Source organism: Anolis sagrei, chromosome 3 (genome assembly GCF_037176765.1).
Source record: "Anolis sagrei isolate rAnoSag1 chromosome 3, rAnoSag1.mat, whole genome shotgun sequence".
Classification (NCBI taxonomy): domain Eukaryota; kingdom Metazoa; phylum Chordata; class Lepidosauria; order Squamata; family Dactyloidae; genus Anolis; species Anolis sagrei.
The window spans coordinates 273,785,982-273,810,221 of NC_090023.1; the positions used below are offsets into that span (position 1 = coordinate 273,785,982).

The 24,240-nt window shown below is 49.3% G+C and overlaps 1 protein-coding gene across 4 annotated transcripts in view; it reads left to right on the plus strand.

Moving 5' to 3' along the window:
• The window catches only part of OPA1 (OPA1 mitochondrial dynamin like GTPase), a 107,889-nt gene that overhangs the window by 50,414 nt on the left and 33,235 nt on the right, over positions 1-24,240 (plus strand). For all 4 annotated transcript variants that reach the window (XM_067466180.1, XM_067466182.1, XM_067466181.1 and 1 more), the window contains 15 exons: positions 266-365; positions 2,456-2,586; positions 4,857-4,929; positions 5,037-5,109; positions 5,731-5,846; positions 7,656-7,720; positions 9,629-9,705; positions 13,576-13,741; positions 14,404-14,556; positions 16,137-16,245; positions 16,422-16,501; positions 18,836-18,976; positions 19,339-19,455; positions 20,832-20,925; positions 24,052-24,162. In XM_067466180.1, the coding sequence (XP_067322281.1) occupies positions 266-365; positions 2,456-2,586; positions 4,857-4,929; positions 5,037-5,109; positions 5,731-5,846; positions 7,656-7,720; positions 9,629-9,705; positions 13,576-13,741; positions 14,404-14,556; positions 16,137-16,245; positions 16,422-16,501; positions 18,836-18,976; positions 19,339-19,455; positions 20,832-20,925; positions 24,052-24,162 (1,606 nt within the window). The remainder of the gene's footprint in view (positions 1-265; positions 366-2,455; positions 2,587-4,856; positions 4,930-5,036; positions 5,110-5,730; positions 5,847-7,655; positions 7,721-9,628; positions 9,706-13,575; positions 13,742-14,403; positions 14,557-16,136; positions 16,246-16,421; positions 16,502-18,835; positions 18,977-19,338; positions 19,456-20,831; positions 20,926-24,051; positions 24,163-24,240) is intronic.

Consider the following 24,240-nt stretch of genomic DNA (forward strand, 5'->3'; position numbering starts at 1 on the left):
AGTAGGCTGGTAGGAATTGTGGGAGTTGCAGTCCAAAACACCTGGAGGGCGGGGGCTGAAGTTGGCTCAGGCCTGGTCTGGAGTCGCTTGCCTGTGAGTGACAAGCTGGGGCTGCCCACATCCTTCCTTGCATCCTCCTTTCGTCCCCACCGCTCTGCTTCGTCGGCGGACAAGTGAGGAACCCCAGGGAGGAAGGAAGGCGTCACACAGGAAAGGGATTCCTCTCCCCCGTCCCCTCCTCCGTTGAATGCCCTTCTTTCCCCAGACGGTGACTTCGGGGATGGCTCCCGACACGAAGGAGACCATCTTCAGCATCAGCAAGGCTTACATGCAGAACCCCAACGCCATCATTCTCTGCATCCAAGGTAAGCAGCCAGGAATTCCTGGCCTTGGCTCGCAATCAGACGGAACTCCGGCAGCTGAACTTACAACTCGCAGATTTGCAAACGGTCTACATGCCCAAGGACATGGGTATGTGAACTGTTATGTGCATGCCCTTTCCTTGGCTCTCGGAGGTTTACATTGCCTTTGTTTGTTTGTTTGTTTGTTTATTTGCCATATTTATATACAGAGTTGTGCCTCTGTTTGTAGTCCGTCTGTGCGATTTTCTTGCAGCAGCAGCTGAGGAGATGCTCCATAGAATCATAGAATCATAGAATCAAAGAGTTGGAAGAGACCTCATGGGCCATCCAGTCCAACCCCATTCTGCCAAGAAGCAGGAAAATGGCATTCAAATCACCCCTGACAGATGGCCATCCAGCCTCTGCTTAAAAGCTTCCAAAGAAGGAGCCTCCACCACACTCCCTCTGGGGCAGAGAGTTCCACTGCTGAACGGCTCTCACAGTCAGGAAGTTCTTCCTCATGTTCAGATGGAATCTCCTCTCTTGTAGTTTGAAGCCATGGCTCCATTGCGTCCTAGTCTCCATGGAAGCAGAAAACAAGCTTGCTCCCTCCTCCTCCCTGTGGCTTCCTCTCACATATTTATCCATGGCTATCATATCTCCTCTCAGCCTTCTCTTCTTCAGGCTAAACATGCCCAGTTCCCTAAGCCGCTCCTCATAGGGCTTGTTCTCCAGACCCTTGATCATTTTAGTCGCCCTCCTCTGGACACATTCCGGCTTAGAGTCAATATCTCTCTTGAATTGTGGTGCCCAGAATTGGACTCCTGGCCTTGGCTCGCGATCAGACACAATTCCGGCAGCTGAACTCACAGCTCGCAGATTTGCAAATGGTGTGCATGCCCAAGGACATGGGTATGTGAACAGTTATGTGCATGCCCTTTCCTTGGCTCTTGGAGGTTTACATTGCCTTTGTTTGTTTGTTTGTTTGTTTATTTGCCATATTTATATAGAGTTGTGCCTCTGTTTGTAGTCCGTCTGTGCGATTTTCTTGCAGCATCAGCTGAGGAGATGATCCATGGTTTCATCCACTTCCTTGCACAGTCTACATTTTGGGTCATCTGCTGATTTTTCAATCCTGGCCTTCATGGCCTTGGTTCTGATGAAGTGGAAGAATCAAAATATGTTACATCCACAAATATAGGAGCATTCCCTGTAATTTGCATTATAATTTTTAAAAAAGAACTTCTTGACAGTTTTAAAAGAGGCGCCAAATGGGGTCGCACATAATTAGAATTAATATGCGCAGACTTTCTTTTCTTTTCTCAGCCTGAAGGCAACTCAAGGCGGTTTACATTTGTCACAATTCGATGCCCCCTAACCTATAAAACACAACTAAAACATTAGTATATAAAATATAGGTACATAAAAATCAATAAAATCATGGATCCTTAGGGAACCGTGCCTTTGCATATTCTGTGAGCCAGGTGTGGGCCTTCGGCTTCTTTCCAGGTGGCTCTTAAAAAAAAAACATGTTCAGTGAGACAAATATAGCATCCTAGTAACCAACTAATCTATTAATCTACCCAATTCACAGACCTCTCGCTCTCTGCCCGATGGTTTCTTAGTTCTGACTCGTCTTCTCTCTTTAGGGATTTTTTTTTGGTGTGTCAGGAGCGACCTGAGAAACTGCAAGTTGCTTCTGGTGTGAGAGAATTGGCCGTCTGCAAGGATGTTGCCCAGGGGACATTGCCTGGATGATTTGATGTTTTGTCATCCTTGTGGGAGGCTTCTCTCATGTCCCTGCATGAGGAGCTGGAGCTGATAGAGGGAGCTCATCCACCTCTGGAATGTCCTATATTCACACTTCTACCTTGACTGACATATTGCTAGCTCATTAATCCCCCAATTAGTCAACCCCCCCCCCCCCCAATTATTTTGAGCATTTCTACTCCACCCTTCTCAACCCCCGAAGGGGGACTCAGGGCGGCTTACAAAAGGCACAATTCGATTAATCAATAACTCCCCAATCTCTCTGGAAGTTAGGCAGGGCCTTCTCCTCCATTGGTCGAATCCATTTGTCGGTGTTCATTAACCGTTGTCGTCTTTTTTTCCAGATGGATCGGTGGATGCGGAGCGCAGCATCGTCACAGACCTGGTCAGCCAGATGGACCCTCAGGGCAAGAGGACCATCTTCGTCTTGACCAAAGTGGACCTTGCCGAGAAGAACGTGGCCAGTCCCAGCAGGGTGAGCAAGGGGGGGGGGGAGGAGGTGGTGGTGGAGGTGGTGGTGGTGGTGGAGGTGGTGGTGGTGGAGGAGGTGGTGGAGGTGGTGGTGGAGGTGGTGGTGGTGGAGGTGGTGGTGGTGGAGGTGGTGGTGGTGGAGGTGGTGGAGGTGGAGGTGGTGGAGGTGGAGGTGGTGGAGGTGGTGGTGGTGGAGGTGGTGGAGGTGGTGGTGGAGGTGGTGGAGGTGGAGGTGGTGGTGGTGGTGGTGGTGGTGGTGGTGGAGGTGGTGGTGGAGGTGGTGGTGGTGGTGGTGGTGGTGGAGGTGGTGGTGGTGGTGGTGGAGGTGGTGGTGGAGGTGGAGGTGGTGGTGGTGGTGGTGGTGGTGGAGGTGGTGGTGGTGGTGGTGGTGGTGGAGGTGGTGGTGGTGGTGGTGGAGGTGGTGGTGGAGGTGGAGGTGGTGGTGGTGGTGGTGGTGGTGGAGGTGGTGTGGTGGTGGAGGTGGTGGAGGTGGTGGTTTCCTCCCATTTCCGCCCTTTGATTCTCCCAGAAAGGCAAGGAAAGATATTGAGTATCCAAAGGAGAAGCCTCCTCCTTGCAGCTTGGCTCACCCACACTGAGCGGAGCCTGTCCTCCCAGAAGCCAGGCTTGTTTCCCAGTTGCATCCTAGGGGTTCCTTTTCACCCAGGGCATTGTGGTTGCCTCCAAAGGGACATTGGATCCATGGGGGGAGAATCTGTGGGCACACAGAGAGGCCCAACTAGCCTTTCCTTTGCATCCCTTTTGATGATCTGCCAAGCAGACTGGGCATAGTGGGAACTGCAACCCAACAGCGCTTTTGGCTCTGAGTGTGGGGAAAGGCTACAGGGCATTTTAGAGTGAGGGGTCCTGCCCGCAAGCCTTGTATCTGAATCTGAGCTCCACTCTCCCGACTAAAGAGAAGAAATTGCAGCCTCCCAGATGTCACTGGATCACAACTCCCATCCGCTCTAGTGATGATGCCTAATGGATCACAGGAATTGGAGTCCAGCACCTGGAGGAGGGACACGTTACATTACATGGCGGGATGGATTCAGCCTTGAGTTTGACGTTTAGGATCGTCTCTCACAGCAACATTGACATAATGTCTTGTCAAAGGCCTTAATGGCCGGAGTCACTGGGTTGTCGTAGGTTTTTTGGGCAATATGGCCATGTTCTAGAAGCATTCTCTCCTGGCGTTTCACCTGCATCTATGGCAAGCATCCTCAGTGGTTGCTAATGGAAGCAACAACAACCACCAGTGTTGTTGAGCTGCCATTTTTCCAGAGTTGTGCAAATAGAACTGTAAAATCTGATTTGTTCCTTGGCTCTTCAGAAAAGAAAATCCCTGAACACTGGCATAGTTTGATGACCCAATACCCAGTGGCCTTTGAGCGGAATTCCCTTTCCTCTGCTCCATGCCAGGAATAGATTACTGCAACGTGCTCTACGTGGGGCTGCCTTTGAAGACAGTTCGGAAACTCCAGCTAGTCCAATGGTCAGCAGCCAGACTACTAACTGGGGCGGCATACAGGGAGCAAACCACCCCCCTGTTGTGCCAGCTCCATTGGCTGCCAGTCCATCTCCGAGCCCAATTCAGAGTGCTGGTTTTGTCCTATAAAGCTCTATACGGTTCGGGCCCAGCCTACTTGTCCGAACGCATCAGCCCTTACGTCCCACCTATGATCTAAGATCATCTGGGGAGGCCCTGCTCTCGCTCCCGTCAACTGCACAAATGCACCTGGCGGGGATGAGAGACAGGGCCTTCTCAGCTGTGGCCCGCCGCCTATGGAACACACTCCCAAAGGAGGTAAGATCTGCTCCCTCCCTCCTGGCTTTTAGAAAACAATTAAAATCATGGTTTTGGGACCAGGACTTTGGGCAGTAGAAGTAAATGTATGCAGCATTTTGGAAAGACAATGACTGGAACGGCGATTCAATGGACGAGACTGTTTTATTGGTTTATTGATTGTTTTATTGCTTGTGGATGCACTGTTTTTAACTTGATTCATGTCTAATTGTGGTGTATAATTGTAATTCTTTGTACTGGCATTGAATTTTGCCGTTACTTCTGTGTAAACCACTTTGAGTCCCCCTCGGGGTGAGAAAAGCAGTATACAAATACTGTAAATAAATAATAATAAATACAATTTGGTGTTCAGCCAAATGGATGGCCGTGCCTAGCAAATACTAGCCTGAAGGGTTTTACATGCTCCGTAAAAGAAATGCGGGCATGAGCATCCGAGGGAGTGCTGGGCATCTGTCTTGGTTTTGCAGATCCAGCAGATCATTGAAGGCAAGCTCTTCCCCATGAAGGCTCTGGGCTATTTTGCAGTCGTCACAGGAAAAGGTAACCGAGATTTCCCATTTGGAGGTGTGCTGCACGTGTGGGGCGGCATTCCCTGACCCCTTGCCTTTCTTTTTTCCCTTCCTTCCTTCCCTCCTTCCTTTCTCCAGGAAACAGCTCAGAGAGTATTGAATCTATTCGAGAGTACGAAGAGGAGTTTTTCCAGAATTCCAAATTGCTGAAGTAAGTTTTAAAACGCAGGTCTCCTTACCAACTCAATGCCCCTCGCTGGCGCAGAACCTTTCGGCCTCTCTGGGTCGGTGGGTCCCAACCTTGGGTCCTCCAGGTGTCTGGGACTTCAAGGCCCAGAAATCCCAGCCATCTTGTCAGCTGTTAGGAATTGTGGGAGCTGGAGGACCAAAGGCTGGGAGCCACTGACCTAGGTGTTTGTGGTGTGCTTTGCCTGATGGTCCTTGGAACTTGGCCCTGAACTGCTGCCTTTCTCTCTGGCGCCTTGTTCTTTAATGCCTTGCCTGTGGTCCAGGCACCTACAAATGCATCCCACACAAAATCGTAAAATATTATGATGTTTTTGTGGGTTTTTTTGTAGCTTGGTACTTGGTAACCATGAGGAGAGGTGGGCAAGAAATAAAACTATTATTATTATTATTGACACAAAAACACACTATGTCACAGCAAACGAGATCTCTATGCTGAGGAGAGGTCCAGTTCCATCACTGACCCTTGTCCGTTGCAGGAGATGGTTGAGTGGGTTAAAAAGGCGTTGTCCCCTTGAGTCTGTGTGGCCCCCACCCCTTTGCCAGTGCGCTTCCCGGGGCTTTTCCCCTTCTGTCTCTCACCCAGGAACTGCATGCTGAAGGCCCACCAAGTGACCACCCGGAACCTGAGCCTGGCCGTCTCCGACTGCTTCTGGAAGATGGTCCGGGAGTCTGTGGAGCAGCAGGCCGACGCCTTCAAAGGTGAGGGGTCAATGGGAAGCCCCGCCCCCTTGGAAACATGCCCCCCCCCCCTTAAGGGCTGGAAGGGCCAAGCTCTGGTTTCCTTCCCAGGGCCCTTCTTGCATTATGCAGACCCTGAGCTGCCCATGGTCCGGCCTCTTAGTTAGGACAGCTGAGTGGATTTCAGGAAGGCCTTCTTTGACAAGGTCCCCCATGACCTTCTGGCAAGGAAACTAGTCCAATGTGGGCGAGGCAAAACTACAGTGAGGTGGATCTGGAATTGGTTAAATGGATGAACCCAGAGAGTGCTCACTAATGCTTCCTCTTCATCCTGGAAAGAAGTGACAAGTGGAGTGCCTCAGGGTTCCGTCCTGGGCCCGGTCCTGTTCAACATCTTCATTAATGACTTAGATGAAGGACTCGAAGGCAGGATCATCAAGTTTGCAGACGACACCAAATTGGGAGGGATAGCCAATAGTCCAGAGGACAGGAGCAGGATTCAAAACGATCTTGACAGATTAGAGAGATGGGCCAAAACTAACAAAATGAAGTTCAACAGGGACAAATGCAAGATACTCCACTTTGGCAGAAAAAATGAAATGCAAAGAGACAGAATGGGAGACAATGCCTGGCTCGAGAGCAGTACGTGTGAAAAAGATCTTGGAGTCCTCGTGGACAACAAGTTAAACATGAGCCAGGAATGTGATGTGGCGGCAAAAAAAGCCAATGGGATTTTGGCCTGCATCAAGAGGAGCATAGTGTCTAGGTCCAGGGAAGTAATGCTACCCCTCTATTCTGCTTTAGTTAGACCACATCTGGAATATTGTGTCCAATTCTAGGCACCACAATTCAAGAGAGATATTGACTCTAAGCTGGAATGTGTCCAGAGGAGGGCGACTAAAATGATCAAGGGTCTGGAGAACAAGCCCTATGAGGAGCGGCTTAGGGAACTGGGCATGTTTAGCCTGAAGAAGAGAAGGCTGAGAGGAGATATGATAGCCATGTATAAATATGTGAGAGGAAGCCACAGGGAGGAGGAGGGAGCAAGCTTGTTTTCTGCTTCCTTGGAGACTAGGACGCAATGGGACAATGGCTTCAAACTACAAGAGAGGAGATTCCATCTGAACATGAGGAAGAACTTCTTGACTGTGAGAGCCGTTCAGCAGTGAAACTCTCTGCCCCGGAGTGTGGCGGAGGCTCCTTCTTTGGAAGTTTTGAAACAGAGGCTGGATGGCCATCTGTCAGGGGTGATTTGAATGCAATATTCCTGCTTCTTGGCAGAATGGGGTTGGACTGGATGGCCCATGAGGTCTCTTCCAACTCTTTGATTCTATGATTCTATGATTCTATGATTCTAGTGGACTTCTGCCTTCCCAAGGCTTCCAGGAGAGAAAATGGCAGTGACGATTTTAGGTGCCCTGGAGAGTATGTGCATCTCATCCAGGTTACATTGGATCAGTCGGGAAGGGATGTGCCTGTCCCTTGATTCTTCTCATTGCCACACAAAGAAGATACGGAGAGGAAGGGGGATTAAGCACAATGCAGGGATGGGTTTCAGCAAGCAACAGAAGGGCAGGCACACGGGCAACCTTCGGCCCTCCAAGTGTTTGGACTTCAGCTCTCACAGTTTCTAACAGTCAGTAGGATTTTGCGAGTTGAAGTCCAAAACACCTGCAGAGAGGGCCAAAGTTGGCCCAGGCCTGTAGGAAACCTTTGGTATTAAGGGGATGCTGGGAGTTGTAATTTATCGATGCCTGGAAGGCCGCCTGTAGTTCCCAGAGCATAAGCCTCCTCAAGGACTGATTTCTTTCCCCTCTGTCCTTGCCACAGCCACCCGCTTTAACTTAGAGACGGAATGGAAGAACAACTATCCCCGTTTGCGGGAACTGGACCGGGTGAGTAGGCCTCGTGGCCAGTCGGGGTGGCAGTGGTCAGGGCATCCGGTGAGGGCTGCAGGCGACCCTCTCAAGGTGCAACACAGGGTTGTTGCCTCTGATGTTGGCACTGCTGCCACTGCTCTGCTATTGCTGGGGTGGGGCCATTTTCCCAGCACTCTGGAGCTCTCCGCTCTCAGTTTTCGCAGACCTTCCCATAAACTGTGTTAGTCTGGGAAACCAGGATACAAAGGGATTTTGTAGCACCTTAGAGATTAACTGAGGAAAAGAAGTTGCTTTCACATTTGAGGAAGTAGACTGAAACCTATGGAAAGAGGTGCCATCAGCCTCACCGTCACTTCTCTTAAGGTGCCAGAAGGTCCCTTTGAAGGCTTCCCTCCGATCGTTGCCCTTCAGAGGCTGAGATGCGTATTCCCCACTCAGCCACAACCTATAGTATAGCCCAGGGGTCCTCTAGGGCCAGGTCACAGTCCCTCAAACTGTTGGAGGGCCGGATTATAATTTGGAAAAAAATGAATGTATTCCTATGCACACTGCACAGATCTTATTTGTAGTGCAAAAACATTTGAAAACAATGTAATAATTAAAATGAAGAACCATTTTAACCAATATAAACTTATTAGCATTTCAATGGGAAGTGTGGACCTGCTTTTGGCTGATGAGATAGGGTTGTTGTTGTTGTTGTTGTTGTTGTTGTTGTTGTTGTTGTGTGCTTTCAAGTCATTTCAGACTTGGGTTGACCCTGAGCGAGGGCCGGGTAAATTACCTTGGAAGGCCATATCCAGCCCTTGGCTGATGAGATAGGGTTGCTGCTGCTGCTGCTGCTGCTGCTGCTGCTGCTGCTGTTGTTGTTGTTGTTGTTGTTGTTGTTGTCAGAGTTTGGCGGTGCACAGCGGAAGGAATGCTAGATCAGCAGACACTGTGTTGCAAAATAAGGACTCTGCAGGCTTTGAGTTACAAAAGAAATTAAGTTTACTAAGCACATTCAACAGACACGTCTTACTACAGAGAGCTACAATTCAGGAACTAGTCAAAACGAAAGTCTCTTCACATCTGCTTATCTCTTCTTGCTGAGACTGGTTACTCCCTTCTGTTCCCAGCAAGAGCAAACCTTATCTTACTTTTCAAGTTCACGTAATCACAGCCTCTTAGAATAAACATTCTGCACAGCATTTCTAATACACAGTGGAATCCATCTTGGTAATACATAGAAGCACATTTAAAGCACATACATAACTAAATTAATCCTGACAGTTGTTGTGTGTTTTCAAGTTGCTTCAGACTTGATCCTGAGCGAAGGCCGGGTAAATGACTTTGGAGAGCCGTATCTGGATCCCCGGCCTTAGTTTGAGGACCCCTAGTATAGTATATAGTATAGTATAGTATAGTATAGTATTGTGTTGTATAGGCATTCAGATGTATGTCTGTGTAATTATATCATTAATTTCTCCTGGACTGTTTTAAGTATATAGGGAGGAAACATGGTAAAATTGCCCCATGCCTCTTGTGTGTGTGTGTGTGTAGTGACTCAGAGGGTCATTGTGAAGAGAAAGCGGAGGGGAGCCGCACAGTGTCCTCGGCGTTGAGCTTATTGCAAGTGGGTCCGAAATGTAACAAATGGGGGAATTGGGTTTTCTGAGGACCAGCCATGTTCCTCCTGTTCCTTCTTGTTTTGTTATTTTGCGACATACCAGTGTGTCCCTCTCAAGATAAAAGAGAAGGGCAGTGGCTTGTCCCTTCTGTCCATTCTTTGGCCCTTCCAGTCTCCCTGCGTGTGGTCTTGTTTAGAGACGTTGTTGAGTTCCGTGCATTTGGGGCAGGAGGGTGGGGTGTCGGGGCGGAGACGGTGCGACAGAAACCTAACCTCACTTCACTCACGACAACCCTCTTTTTCCATCTTCCTTTCAGAACGAATTGTTCGAAAAGGCCAAGAACGAGATCCTTGACGAAGTCATAAGCTTGAGCCAGGTGACGCCCAAGCACTGGTACAGTCACCCCTCGGTTTCTCTTTTCCTCCTCCTGTTCCCTTAAAGTTTGGCTGGGGATCCAGTGGGTTGTGCTGAGAACGAGGTGGGCTGCTGGGAATTCCCTGCGATTCTCCCAAGGGGTGGGGCATTTCTCTCAGCCTGCCAAGGGTCATCTAGTCCAGCCCTCATTTCCCTCATTTCCCGTGAAAACACAGGCTCAGCATTCCCTTCTCTGCAATTTGCAAATACTCCATTTTTTTAAAGATAGTGACACCTTTAATTTCTGAGGTTCGGTGTATGCAAAGTTCATTTCAGGCACAACATTATTTAAAATCTATGTATATAAGTCAAAGTATGTATGTGTGTGTGTATACATACATACATACATACATACATCTATATAAATAAAAATGTAATGTTCGTTTGTGGGATTAACAGAACTCAAAAACCACTGGACGAATTAACACCAAATTTGGACACAAGACACCTAACAAACCAATGTATGTCCTTCACTCAAAAAAATATGATTTTGTCATTTGGGAGTTGTAGTTGCTGGGATTTATAGTTCACCTACAATCAAAGAGCATTCTGAACCCACCAACGATGGAATTGAACCAAACTTGGCACACAGGACTCCCATGGCCAACAGAAAATACTGGAAGGGTTTGGTGGGCAGTGTCCTTTGGTTTTGGAGTTGTAGTTCACCTACATCCAGAGATCACTGTGGACTCAAACAATGATGGATCTGGACCAAACTCTACACAACAACTCAATATGCCCAAATGTGAACACTGGTGGAGTTTGGGGAAAATGGAATCTTGACATTTGGGAGTTGTAGTTGCTGGGATTTATAGTTCACCTACAATCACAGAGCATTCTGAATCCCACCAATGATAGAATTGGACTAAACCTCCCACACAGAACCCCATGACCACCAGAGTGGGCCACAGCAATGCGTGGCAGGGGACAGCTAATATATATAAATATATATATATATATATATATATATATATATATATAGGTTGGTGGGTTTGTTTGATCCACAAAGGCTTCTCCATGGTGTAATGGATCTGGACCAAACATGGTATGCAGACCCTTCATTGTCCAACCTAAAATATTGGTAGGGTTTCGACTGAAATCTTGGTCCCTTTTGGAGGGATGGCCCCAAAAAGTAGTAAAATATGTGTGCCGTGCTCAGAAGCAACCACAAGAGGGCAGTATATATGTGGAAAGGCTACCTCAAAGGGAGAGATAATCAATCAAAAGAGGATCTATATGCCCGTGTGGGGTATAGAATTGCTTTGGGGCTAGGCACATAAGAGGTGGATGAAGCACGGGGCAGGGTGCTGTCGCTCCCTCTTCCGTGCCGAGGAGCTTTCCCCCGACCGAAGTCCTTGTAAGGACGCCTTTATTACTTCCCTGCTGAAAGCGGTACCCATTTTATCTATTGGCATTTCTGCTTTCAACCTGCTAGGTGGGCAGGTGAGCTGGAGCTAACGGCGGGTACTCACCCCAGCCTGGGTTCAAACTGCTGACCTTCTGATCGGCAGGATTTTCCTGCAGCACCGCAGTTTAACCCGCTGTGCTAAGCCCAGCCTTGATGCCCCTCTTGGCTTGTTCTTCAACAAGAGATATTGACAAGCTGGAATGTGTCCAGAGGAGGGCGACTAAAATGATCCAGGGTCTGGAGAACAAGCCCTATGAGGAGCGGCTTAAGGAGCTGGGCATGTTTAGCCTGAAGAAGAGAAGGCTGAGAGGAGATATGATGAGAGCCATGTATAAATATGTGAGAGGAAGCCACAGGGAGGAGGGAGCAAGCTTGTTTTCTGCTTCCTTGGAGACTAGGACGCAATGGAAGAATGGCTTCAATCTACAAGAGAGGAGATTCCATCTGAACATGAGGAAGAACTTCCTGACTGTGAGAGAGAGCCGTTCAGCAGTGGAACTCTCTGCCCCGAAGGGAGTGTGGTGGAGGCTCCTCCTTTGGATGCTTTGAAGCAGAGGCTGGCTGGCCATCTGTTGGGGCTGCTTTGAATGCAATTCTCCTGCTTCTTGGCAGAATGGGGTTGGACTGGATGGTGGCCCAGGAGGGCTCTTCCAACTCTAGGATTCTATGAGGCTGGATGGCCATCTGTCAGGGGTGATTTGAATGCAATATTCCTGCTTCTTGGCAGAATGAGGTTGGACTGGATGATGGCCCAGGAGGTCTCTTCCAACTCTAGGATTCTAATGTTTGGATCCCGTGTTTTTTACATTGGCAGCCGCGGAATCTGTGCAAAGAGCTCAGCTGTGATTGATTAACTTGCTCTGCGTCAGAGCGGGTTTGGCTGAAGATGGAAGCATCTTTGCTTCCTGGTTTCCAAACATCATTCCCAGTTGTTCCTTTTTTTAAACTTGGGAGCCTTTTAAGTCCTCATAAAAACAAGCCTCCCCAGATTTGAGGCGTTGCTCCCAAGAAGCGGAGCGGGCTTGAGCCCACCGGCCTTGTTTGGCAAGGCTGGATCCCCCGTCATCGTCCAGGGGAGAGTGGACAGGCCGGAGGAGAGGCTGGCCTTCGTTCCCTTTACGAAGGAGCCACACACAGGCTCTCTGTGGAAGAGGGGGGGCTGTGTTCTGCAAAGCCTTCATGGTTTCTCACTTCTGGAACATCTTCTGCGCTATTTTCCCATTTGTCCAAATAGGACGCACGTTTTCCCTTCCTTGGTCAAGTCACCCGAGCGTTGCCCCCTTTCCAGCCCATCAACTCAGTCGCTTTCTTCTTCTTCTCACGATAATAGCCATCCATCCTTCCAAGGAAGAGAAACCCAGATTCCTCAGTTATGAGGTTTTTCTGTGCTATCAGTTTTCTAGCAAGCCGTTTCCTCATATACTCCGAACCCTGTTACATGTGTGCATATGAATGTTAAAGCATGTACAAAGTGTATAGAGCAGGCACGGGCAAACTTAGGCTCTCCCTCCAGGTGCTTGGGGCTTCAACTCCCACAATTCCCAACCACCGACCGGCTGCCCATGCCTTGCATAGAGCGATGGTTGAATATATTATGATGAGATGGAAGAAGGCCAGAGTGTGTTTCACGTAGGTGTGGTAGCCAGTGTGGTGGTTACACAGAGCGGAAGCATAGGGCAGGACCATAGGGAGCATGGCAGGGCCACACCACAGGATCCCGACACTGGCCACCTTGAGAGTGAGTTGAGAGAGAGAGAGAGAGAGCCTTCCATCAAGGAAGGAAGGAAGGCCAAACCCCACAAGAAAGGAATGGGGCCCTGCAGTGGCTCTGCTTCAAGGGGGCCACAGACTATGTTTCTAGGCCACTTATGGCAATGGAGGCTGACCACCTCTTCCTCTTTGTCTTCCTCCTCCTCTTCTTCCTTTTCCTCCTCCTCCTCCTCCTCCTCCTCCTCCTCCTCTTCCTTCTCCTCCTCCTCCCCCTCTTCCTCCTCCTCCTCTTCCTCCTCTCCCCCTCTTCCTCCTCCTCCTCTTCCTCCTTCTCTTCCTCCTGTTCCTCCTCTTCCTCTTCCTCCTCTTCCTCCTCCTCCTCCTCTTCCTCCTCCTCCTCTTCCTCCTCTCCCCCTCTTCCTCCTCCTCCACTTCCTCCTCCCCCTCTTCCTCCTCCTCCTCTTCCTCCTCCTCCTCTTCCTCCTCTCCCCCTCTTCCTCCTCCTCCTCTTCCTCCTTCTCTTCCTCCTGTTCCTCCTCTTCCTCTTCCTCCTCCTCCTCTTCCTCCTCCTCCTCCCCCCCTCTCCCCCTCTTCCTCCTCCTCCTCTTCCTCCTCCTTTTCCTCTTCCTCCTCCTCTTCCTCCTTCTTTTCCTCCTCTTCCTCCTCCTCCTCTTCCTCCTTCTGTTCCTCCTCCTCTTCCTCCTCCTCTTCCTCTTCCTCTTCCTCACCAGGGAGGACATGCTGCAGCGGTCCCTGTGGGAGAAGGTCTCCACGCACGTGATAGAAAACATCTACCTTCCGGCCGCTCAGACCATGAACTCAGGGACCTTCAACACCACTGTGGACATCAAGCTCAAGCAGTGGACGGACAAGCAGCTGCCTAACAAGGCCGTGGAGGTGAGCCTTCCGGGTTGTGGGCGGCTTCCCTGCCTTGGGGCCTCCCGGCTCACAGGAAACAGGTGGGCTGGAGGTGGGTGGGAGTTTACTCCTGGGCAGAAAGAAGGTGGAGTTTTAATGCAGTCGTTACCAGTCTCTGGTCCTCCTGGTATTTTGGATTGTAGCTCCTAGGATCCCTGATCATTGGCTAAATTGGGGCAGAGGCTTCTGGGAGCTGATGCTCAAAGCAGAGATTACAGAAGCAGCCTGTATCAGGATACCTTTGGGCTTGGCCGCTTGGAAGGCCCAGGACCCTTCCCTGGCCATGTGATGAAATCCAACGTGTTGTGTGCCTGGGGAGGGCCCCCTGTTGACTTGACTTGAAGGATGCCTTTGGGCGGGCACGTCTTTACACTCTTGGGAGTTGAGATATTCCTACATAGAAGGAAGGGCATGTTGAGAGGAATCCCACCTTGGGAGCTCTGTGGCGCCCTTGACGCCCACCTTTAGCCCTCCCAACAATAGCAGGAGTGTTGGTTAATGCTCTGTATCAGGACACCTTTGGACTGGGCCAGTTGGAAGGCCCAGGACCCTTCCCTGGCCATGTGATGAAATCCGACGTGTTGTGTCTGTGGGGAGGGCCCCCTGTTCCTGAAGGCCGGTCCTCCTTGTCCCGTGCGCAGGTGGCCTGGGGGACGCTGCAGGAGGAGTTCTCCCGCTTCATGACAGAGGAGAAGTGCAAGGAGCACGACGACATCTTCGACAAGCTCAAGCAGGCGGTCAAGGAGGAGAGCATCAAGCGGCACAAGTGGAACGAGGGGGCCGAGGACAGCCTGGTCAGCCCAGAACCCTGCCTAGAATGGGGAGGGGAGGGGGAGGGGCGGGCCCTCATTACGACCCTTTCTTTTTCAGTGTCTCCTGGGTGTTTGGTTTGCAAGTGCAGCTAAAAGGCATCTAGGAATACGCTGCCCAGGTCGCTGGTGCTGCTGCTGCCTGAGTGAAACTGGAAATGTCAAACACTGAAACAGCTGCAAAGTTAAAACTTTAAAAACAGAGAACTTTCTTAAAAAGATGAAATACTCTTTAGAAATAATAGTAATAATAATAATAATAATAACAATACACTTGGTTTATATTCTGCTCTTCTCCTCGTGGGAACTCTGAGCGGATTACAGCATATAAACAGACAGCGGCAAACAAACATTTATTATTTATTTACTGTATTTATATACATTAAAATGTATATCAATATACATTTATATACATTCAGGGAGCCCCTGGTGGCACACTGAGTTAAACTGCAGAGCTGCTACACTTGTTGACCGAAAGCTCACTGGTTCGAATCCAGGGAGCGGCATGAGCTTCTGCTGTCAGCCCCAGCTTCTGCTAACCTAGCAGTTTGAAAACATGCAAAAGTGAGTAGATCAGTAGGCAGGGAGGTAATGGTGCTCCATGCAGTCATGCTGCCACATGACCTTGGAGGTGTCTACAGACAACGCCAGCTCTTTGACTGTCAGACTGTAGGGTCTATGTAGCAATATTAAATAACCACTCACAAGCCGGTTCTGCTGTGAAATGGATATATTGCTTGTATCTCTGCAGCAAAGAAAGACATTACTGACCTTTTCCCCCCACCACCACTTCATTTTAGACACCTTTCCTGCCCATCTCCCCTCTCTTCTCAGTTTCCTTATTAGAACTTGTTGCTTCACAAGTTCCAATACAAGGTTTCCAGCACTTTCTGCTGGCTTCAAAATGTCACAGAGAGAGAACTGATTCAGACAGGATGATTCAGTCAGGAGGTCATGGAGGGAATTTGTGATGTCTTCATGCCGTCAGAAATTGACTCCTGACATCGACTTAGAAATGGGGATGAGCACCAGAGTCCCAGAGTCAGACTTGACTGGACTTAATGTCAGGGGGACAACCTTTACCTTTACTATATACATTCAGTGCCTTGTTACAATCACATATAATGAGACACACAAACAAAGGCAAAGTCTTCTCCTTTCATTTCCAGCTTTGGAGGCAGTGCTCACCTCTGGGTCTGGGGGAGGTGCTCTTCTCCATTTCCTCCTGGTCGTGTGACTGACATGACTTCTTGGAGTGTCTTTTTGCCTTTTCCCACGAAGGCAGTACTTATTGACCTTACATTTACATGTTTTTGAACTGCTAGGTTGGCAGGAGCTAGGGCTAACAGCGGGAGCTCACCCCATCCTGCAAATTTGAACTGGCAACCTTCAGGTCAGCAGTTTGGCAGCACAAGTGTGTAAGCCATTGTGCCATGATGGCCCCTTACAATATTCTTACAGTACTCTTGAAGTCTGAAACTATAAAAGCCCTTCCCTTTGGTGAGCCCAGAGTCCCTTGGGAGGCTTTGGGGCCGCTGCCTGACCTTTGTGCTCTGCCCTGACAGAGAGTGATCCAGCACAATGCCTTGGAGGACCGCTCCATTTCGGACAAGCAGCAGTGGGACGCGGCCATCCAGTTCATGGAGGAGACGCTGCAGAGTCGCCTGAAGGACAGTGAGTGCCCCGGCCTTGGCCCCCCTTCACAGCAGCCCACACGGCGCCTGGTCTGCTTGCATTGCGGTCTCCTCCCCCTCTGGGAAGAGGGAGATCCCGCTCTGCCCCAAATGGATGGGTGGCCCCAGAGGTTCCTCTTCAGGGCCAGCCTGACGTGCTCCTCTCTGCCTCTGCAGCGGAATCCGTCATCGAGGACATGGTGGGCCCAGACTGGAAGAAGAGGTGGCTCTACTGGGTGGGGCGCTCCAAGGAGCAGGTGAGCGGGGCCCCGGGCAGAGTCGGGTGGGGGGGTAAGCCCACCCCCCACACATGCTCCCTCCCTCCCTCCCTCCTAGCTGCCTTGTGGTTTGGCCTGCCTTGTTCAGGGGGAAAGGCAGAGCTTCACGCTGGATGGACAGATGGGGAAGGGGAGGCCGGCCAGTCCTTCCTGGTCATTCTCATACCAAGGGCTGGGAGGACATTCAGTGGGGGCTTCGTGGGACCTGGGTGGGGTTGGGAGACTTTTCAAGGAGAGCTGGTTGCAGGTGAGGGAGTGAAAACAAAACACTGAATCATAGAAACATGGAGTTGGACCGTGAGGGCCACTAGGAAGTGCTTTGCCACAGCAGGAAGTGATGGAGACACATTTCAGACGTGAGGAAGGCGTAAAATGTGGCCAGAGGGGGCTGTTACGAATAACTTTTCATTAACTTTAAAGCATAGGTTCTTTTTATTGCAATACTCAGTAAGAGAAAGTGTGTCAGCAGGTTTTAATTGCAGTCCAGCAAGCAGGTAGCAAATGATTTAGAGTGGCATCTCCCAAATTATGAGCTCTCATTCGTTCATTCCTTTCATGCAATTCCAGGATCACCCGTGATAAGTGAAAATCCACGAAATAGGGACACTATATTAATAGAGTTGGCTTGCTGTTGCAACTCAGAGTAAGCTTCACCTTGCTTCCAAACACCACCACACAAGAGCTGTAGCTTTATAGTTTATTGAGGAAAAAACACAAGTCAAAATGAAGAATAAGCATTGCAAAGTTCCAAAGATTAAGGCTAAAAGCAGAATATAGTTCCAAAGATCTTCAGGTAAAAGCAGGAGACACAATCCTATTGGTAAAGTTCAAACCAGACTCCTAGGTACAAGCAGTGAAACATTTGCCCCAAGAATCACAATGCAAGAAATCCCAAGCGTACTGCTTTCCAGGCTAAGGTTATTCCATGAAGCTTTCAGGCTAGTAAGCTACGTTGAACTGACACTTTCTCAGGGTTTGCAAGAGGCCTAAATACCTTTCTAACATGAAAACATTAGGCTCTCATCATCATAAAAGCATTGCGATGACCTTTCACCGAGCTGGCTTCTCGTCTGCTGGCCAGATGAGGACTCCACCTGACCCGGAGATCAAGGCGAGCTTGCCGGGTCAAGTCACTATCTACACTTTTAGTATCAGCGTGGAAAGGCACCTGCTCACTATCTCCTTCGTTAAAATTCCTTTCTGCTGGGAACGGCTGTGTTGACACTGCACTGTCTGTGGGAGCCTCAGAAGCAGGCCCAGAGATTTGAGGCACAGACAAAGAGCCAGGAAGCTGAATCCCAGCAGGAATCTGAATCCCATCATCCTCATCATCAGAAAATAGCTCAGCCACAACACTTGCTTTGGTTGTGGAGGATGGAGTACAGATTGGTGATGGGAGTGAAAACAAAACACTAAATCATAGAAACGTGGAGTTGGAAGGGACCGTGAGGGCCACTAGGAAGTGCCTTGCCACGACAGGAAGTGATGGAGGCACGTGTTGTGGTTCAGTGTCCTGACCTGCATGATGGGATTCAGATCCCTGGCTCTCCTGGCCGGTTTTCTTAGCCTTCAGTTGAGCAGAAGCGGTTCTCACAGGAAAGGAATGCAGTTGAAGGCCAGGTGCCTTCTCACACTGATAACAAAACTGTTAGAAGGAGTTCACAGATCACTGCCAGGAGAAGCTAGGTCAGCGAAGGGTCATGGGGCCACTGTGAGAATTAGACTGTGTTGATGTTTTGATGTTTAGAAAGCCTATTTAGGGGTTTCACAGACGCTGTAAACCTGTCAGTCCAACGTAGCTTGTTAGCCAACAGCTTCATGATTTTGTTCCTGCATTGGGGCTCAGGGGGCTTGGAGCCAGAGTTTCTCCGTGGGGCTATGGACTACGTATTTGACCGTTGCTCAAAGGCTTGTGTTTCCTGTTTCGTGGTTTTTGCTTAAAGGATTGTGCTTTCTTTTTACCTGAGGATTTCTTAGAACTGTACTTTGCATTTACTTGATCTCTACCTTTCTTTGGATCTGTTATTCAATAAACTATAAACTCTACAGCTTTGGTCTGGTGCTGCTTGGGAGCAAGGTGAATCCTACTCTGAGTTGCAACAGCACGTTTCAGAAGTGAGAAAGGCATAAAATGTGGCCGATGGGGCTAATGATCCCTTCTGCCTCCGTGTTTTTAAGATCAGTCCTTTTTTGAGTCCCGCACCAGTCTGTAACCTCAGAAGCCACCCTGAGAGGGAGAGGGGGAGGGAGGCCAAGGGGGGGGGCGTAGGGCAGAACAGTAATGGGGACAAACAAGCCCCTCTTTTGTTCCAGAGCATCCGCAACGAGACGAAGAACGAGCTGGAGAAGATGATGAAGTGCAACGATGAGCACCCGGCCTACCTGGCCAACGACGAGGTGACCACTGTCCGGAAGAACCTGGAGGCCCGAGGGGTGGCCGTCGACCCCTGCTTGGTAAGGAGGGGGTCTCTGGCAAGAGAGGGGCGGCCTCTGGCTTGCTTGCACATTCACTTGCATGCAGGGCATGCGTAGGCCATAATCTGGAGCAGGCATGGGCCAACTTTGGTCCTCCTCCAGGTGTTTTGGACTTCCAGGATGGATGGGCGGGGCCTTTTCTAGCCTATTTGCTGCCATCTTTGGAAGGCAGGGCCTTTATGAGCCAAACCCCAACACTCCCAGGCATGAATGCTGGTTTCAGCAACCCAGAAAGTCCGAGGGACATTGTCTTCTGGGCCAACCATGCCCAACATGGAGCTGTGCTTCCTGAATGCAGGTCAGCCAAAGCCAGATATTTTATGTCTCTTTCTGCCTTCCAGATTAAAGACACCTGGCACCAGGTGTACAGGCGGCACTTCCTGAAGAAGGCCTTGGGGCACTGCAATCTCTGCCGGAGGGGCTTCTATTACTACCAGCGGCACTTTGTGGACTCCGAGGTGAGCGGGGACACGCGCGGGGGGGGGGGGGGGGGGGGGGCTTGGGAAGAGCAGGGCCTCCCCTTCAGGAAACCATCCACCATGTTCTCCATGCCTCTGCCTGTGTCTTCAATACTTTTGGAGCCATAAAAATGTTCTTTAGCTTGTTTTCAATGGAGGGGGGAGTGCATCTGGCACTTTTGGAGAAAGAAGGAGGCACGCCAGCCCAGTACTGCTCTCTCCTGCAATGGCTGTATAGATCACACAGACAAAAAGGGGAAACATCACATTTACTCCCACAGTCGCTCATAGTCCACTCATTCCCCCTTCCCTACTCACCACCCTTTTTCCTGCTGTGGTCAGCTGTGAATCGCACATATGGTGTATTCCTGTGCTCGCGCAGGCAGCTTCGGAAATTCTCGAGACTAATTTGGACACTTGGAGTCGCCCCGCCCACTCTCCCCATCAGTATAAATAGCCCGTGAGAGGGGCTACTGCCCAGTTCTTTTCATCCGCCGCTAGCAGCAGCAAGGAAATCAGAGACTACGCTGAATGGCCCTGACGTGGAACCATTTTGCTGTTGTTGCTCTTGATTGTTTCCACCACTTGTCATTCTGCTCAGACTTGTTGGAGCGCTGTCAGTTTTCTTCCTTAACATCAGGAGCCATTGATTCTGACTTCCTTGACTTAAAGAATCAGTGTCTCTGACTAAATCTGTGTTGTTTACGCCAAGAGTTCCCTGGTCAGCGGTGTCAGTTTGGCAGTTTTCTCAAACCCTTCACCTCCTCCATAAATCCAGTTTTCTGAATTCCGAATTTCTTAGGATGGCATCTTCAGTCTTGCCAGACCTGAGTAGGCCCTTAGCCAGACCCCAGTCATGCCATTTCCTTCAGCCCACTCATCACACCCATGTGGCGCAGTGGGTTAAAGCACTGTGCCAGCAGGACTGAAGACCGACAGGTTGCAGGTTCAAATCCAGGGAGAGGCGGATGAGCTCCCTCTATTAGCTCCAGCTCCTCATGTGGGGACATGAGAGAAGCCTCCCACAAGGATGATAAAACATCAAAAAAATCATCCAGGCGTCCCCTGGGCAACGTCCTCTCACAACAGGGCTTGGTGGCCCTCTTGGGATGGACCTGGGCCCTGTTACTCCCATAGAGAATGGAGGGAGCTTGCGTTCCTTCGAGCAGGCATCCTCTCTCCTGCTTGGGAGCCAACGCTCCTCAGGATTTGGGTGCCCTGGAAAAATGGTTTGCTTTGTCCAAGTTGTCTTGATGGAGGATTGCATGATTGCTTTGAGCACTGAGAGATTTTGCTTGAGAGCCTTCCAAGAGGCGTGTTTCAAGGGGGCTTTGCAGCGTCTCTGTTCCTGACTCCCTTTCCTTGCCTGGTTTCAGCTGGAGTGCAATGATGTGGTTCTCTTCTGGCGCATCCAGCGCATGCTGGCCATCACCGCCAACACCTTGAGGCAGCAGCTGACCAACACAGAAGGTGAGTGGGTGGGCTTTGGGCGCCGCGAGCTCGAGTGCTGCTCACCAGGCCGCTCCTTCCTGAAGGGTTGTTTAGGTGCTGTTGTTGTTGTTGGGTGGTTTGCAGGCTTTGAAACAGAGGCTGGATGGCCATCTGTCAGGGGTGCTTTGAATGCAATTTTCCTGCTTCTTGGCAGAATGAGGTTGGACTGGATATTGGCCCACCAGGTCTCTTCCACCAGGTCTCTATTGGAGGGAGAGTCAAGACTCCAGAGGACAGGAGCAGGATTCAAAACAATCTTGACAGATTAGAGAGATGAAGGGCCAAAACTAAAAAAATGAAGTTCAACAGGGACAAATGCAAGATACTCCACTTTGGCAGGAAAAACAAAATGCAAAGAGACAGAATGGGGGACAATGATGCCTGGCTTGAGAGCAGGACGTGTGAAAAAGATCTTGGAGTCCTCATGGACAGCAAGTTAAACATGAGCCAGGAATGTGATGTGGCAGCAGAAAAAGCCAATGGGATTTTGGCCTGAGGAGCATAGTGTCTAGGTCCAGGAAAGTCATGCTCCCCATGCTCTATTCCGCTTTGGTTAGACCACTTTACCTGGAATATTGTGTCCAATTCTGGGCACCACAATTCAAGAGAGATATTGACTCTAAGCTGGAATGTGTCCAGAGAAAGAGGGTGACTCAAAGGATCAAGGGTCTGGAGAACAAGCCCTATGAGGAGCGACTTGAGGAGCTGGGCATGTTTAGCCTGAAGACGAGAAGGCTGAGAGGAGACATGATGAGAGCCATGTATCAATATGTGAGAGGAAGCCACAGGGAGGAGGAGGGAGCAAGCTTTCTTTCTGCTTCCCTGGAGACTAGGACGCAATGGAGCAATGGCTTCAAACTACAAGAGAGGAGATTCCATCTGAACATGAGGAAGAACTTCCTGACTGTGAGAGCTGTTCAGCAGTGGAACTCTCTGCCCTGGAGGGAGTGTGGTGGAGGCTCCTTCTTTGGAAGCTTTGAAACAGAGGCTGGATGGCCATCTGTGGGGGGTGCTTTGAATGCAATATTCCTGCTTCTTGGCAGAAGGGGGTTGGACTGGATGATGGCCCAGGAGGTCTCTTCCAACTCTTTGATTCTATGAGTCTGAATGGCCATCTGTGGGGGGTGCTTTGAATGCAATATTCCTGCTTCTTGGCAGAATGGGGTTGGACTGGACGGCCCAGGAGGTCTCTTCCAACTCTTTGATTCTAGGATTCTATGAACTCTAGGATTCTATGAAATGCTGCTAGAACATGGCCATGTTGTTGTTGTTTATTTGTTCAGTTGCTTCTACCTTTTGTTGCCCTCCTAGACCATCCCAGGCCAGAGCTCCCTGTCGGCCGTGGCCACCCCCAGGGGGGCTCCTTCCAGGTCAAGCCAGTCCTTTCGAGAATACCATCCCTCCTCCTTGCCCTTGGTCGGCCCCTCTTACTTTTTCCTTCCCTTTTCCCCAGCATCACTCTCTTCTCCAAGCTTTCCTGCCTTCTCATGTTGTGGCCAAAGGACTCTGCCTTGGCCTCGAATATCTTCTCTCCAGGGAAGAACACAGCCAGGCAGACTGGAAACCACACGACACCCCAGCCATGCCGACTGTGAAAGCCTCTGACAATTTATCATCATCATGGTATTGTCGAAGGCTTTCATGGCCAGAATCACTGGGTTGTTGTAGGTCTTTTTGGGCAATATGGCCATGTTCTAGAGGCATTCTCTCCTGACGTTTCGCCTGCATCTATGGCAAGCATCCTCAGAGGTGGTGAGGTCTGTTGGAACTAGGAAAAAGGGGTTCATGTATCTGTGGAATGACCAGGGTGGGACAATGGACTCTTCTCTGCTGGAGCTAGGTGTGAATGTTTCAATTGACCACCTTGATTAGCATTTGATTGCCTGGCAGTGCCTGGAGCAATCTTTTGTTGAGAGGTGATTAGATGGTCTTGTTTGTTTCCTCTCTGTTGTTGTTCTGTTCTAATTTTCATAGATCATCATGATTTATCTATTTATTTAATTACCCTATTTATACTCTTCCCATGAGGTCATAAAGAGTCGAAAGCAACTGAACGAATAAACAACAAATACCCTTCCCTTCTCCACCCCGGAGGGGAATCAAGGCGGATTTACACACAGGGGCAACTATTTGATGCCTTCAAACAAATTACAATTAAAATAAACATTTTGAGATAAAATTTAAAACACATTCAAACATATAAATTATTATTATTATTATTATTATTATTATTATTATTATTATTATTACTAGCCGTCCCCTGCCACACATTGCTGTGGCCCTCATGGGGGTTCTGTGTGGGAAGTTTGGCCCAATTCTATAGTTGGTGGGGTTCAGAATGTTCTGTGAGTGCAGGTGAACTACAAATCCCAGCAACTACAACTCCCAAATGTCAAGATTCTATTTTCCCCAAACTCCATCAGTGTTCACTTTTGGGCATATTGAGTATTCGTATAGAGTTTGGTCCAGATCCATCATTGTTTGAGTCCACAGTGCTCTCTGGATGTAGGTGAACTACAACACCCAAATTCAAGGTCAATGCCCACCAAACCCTTCCAGTATTTTCTCTTGGTCATGGGAGTTCTGTGCGCCAAGTTTGGTTCACTTCCATTGTTGGTGGAGTTCAGAATGCTCTTTGATTGTAGGTGAACTATAAATCCCAGCAACTACAACTCCCAAATGATAAAATCATAATTTTTTGAGTGATAGTCACTCCTTGTGTTGTGAGACATTTTGTTGCCAAATTTGGTGTGTTTTCGTTCATTGATTCTTTTGTTTTTAAGGTACTCATTACGCATAGAGCATTTATATATACATATAGATTATTATTATTATTATTATTATTATTATTATTGTGTTTGATATTTATTTATACCCTGCTTTCTCTCTCTACAAAAGAGACTCAAAGTGGCTGACAGTAAAACCAAATGAGATACACATACATACATGTACAAACACTAAAACACCCAAACTTTAACATATAATTATTAATGAGATTAAAACGTAAACAGCTAAAATGGATTGAAAACGGATTGTGCGTCTTGAGAGCCCCTCCCTGATGGGTTTTGCAGACTTTTCCTAAGAGTGGTGTTTCTCATCCACTAGTGCGGCGCCTGGAGAAGAACGTGAAGGAAGTTCTGGAAGACTTTGCGGAGGATTGTGAGAAGAAGATGAAGCTTCTGACCGGGAAAAGGGTCCAGCTGGCCGAGGACCTGAGTGAGTCCCTTTCGTTCTCTCTTTCTCCTTCTGGGCCTCTCAAAGGGAAAAGCCACCAGGGCTTGTCGTGGATTATTC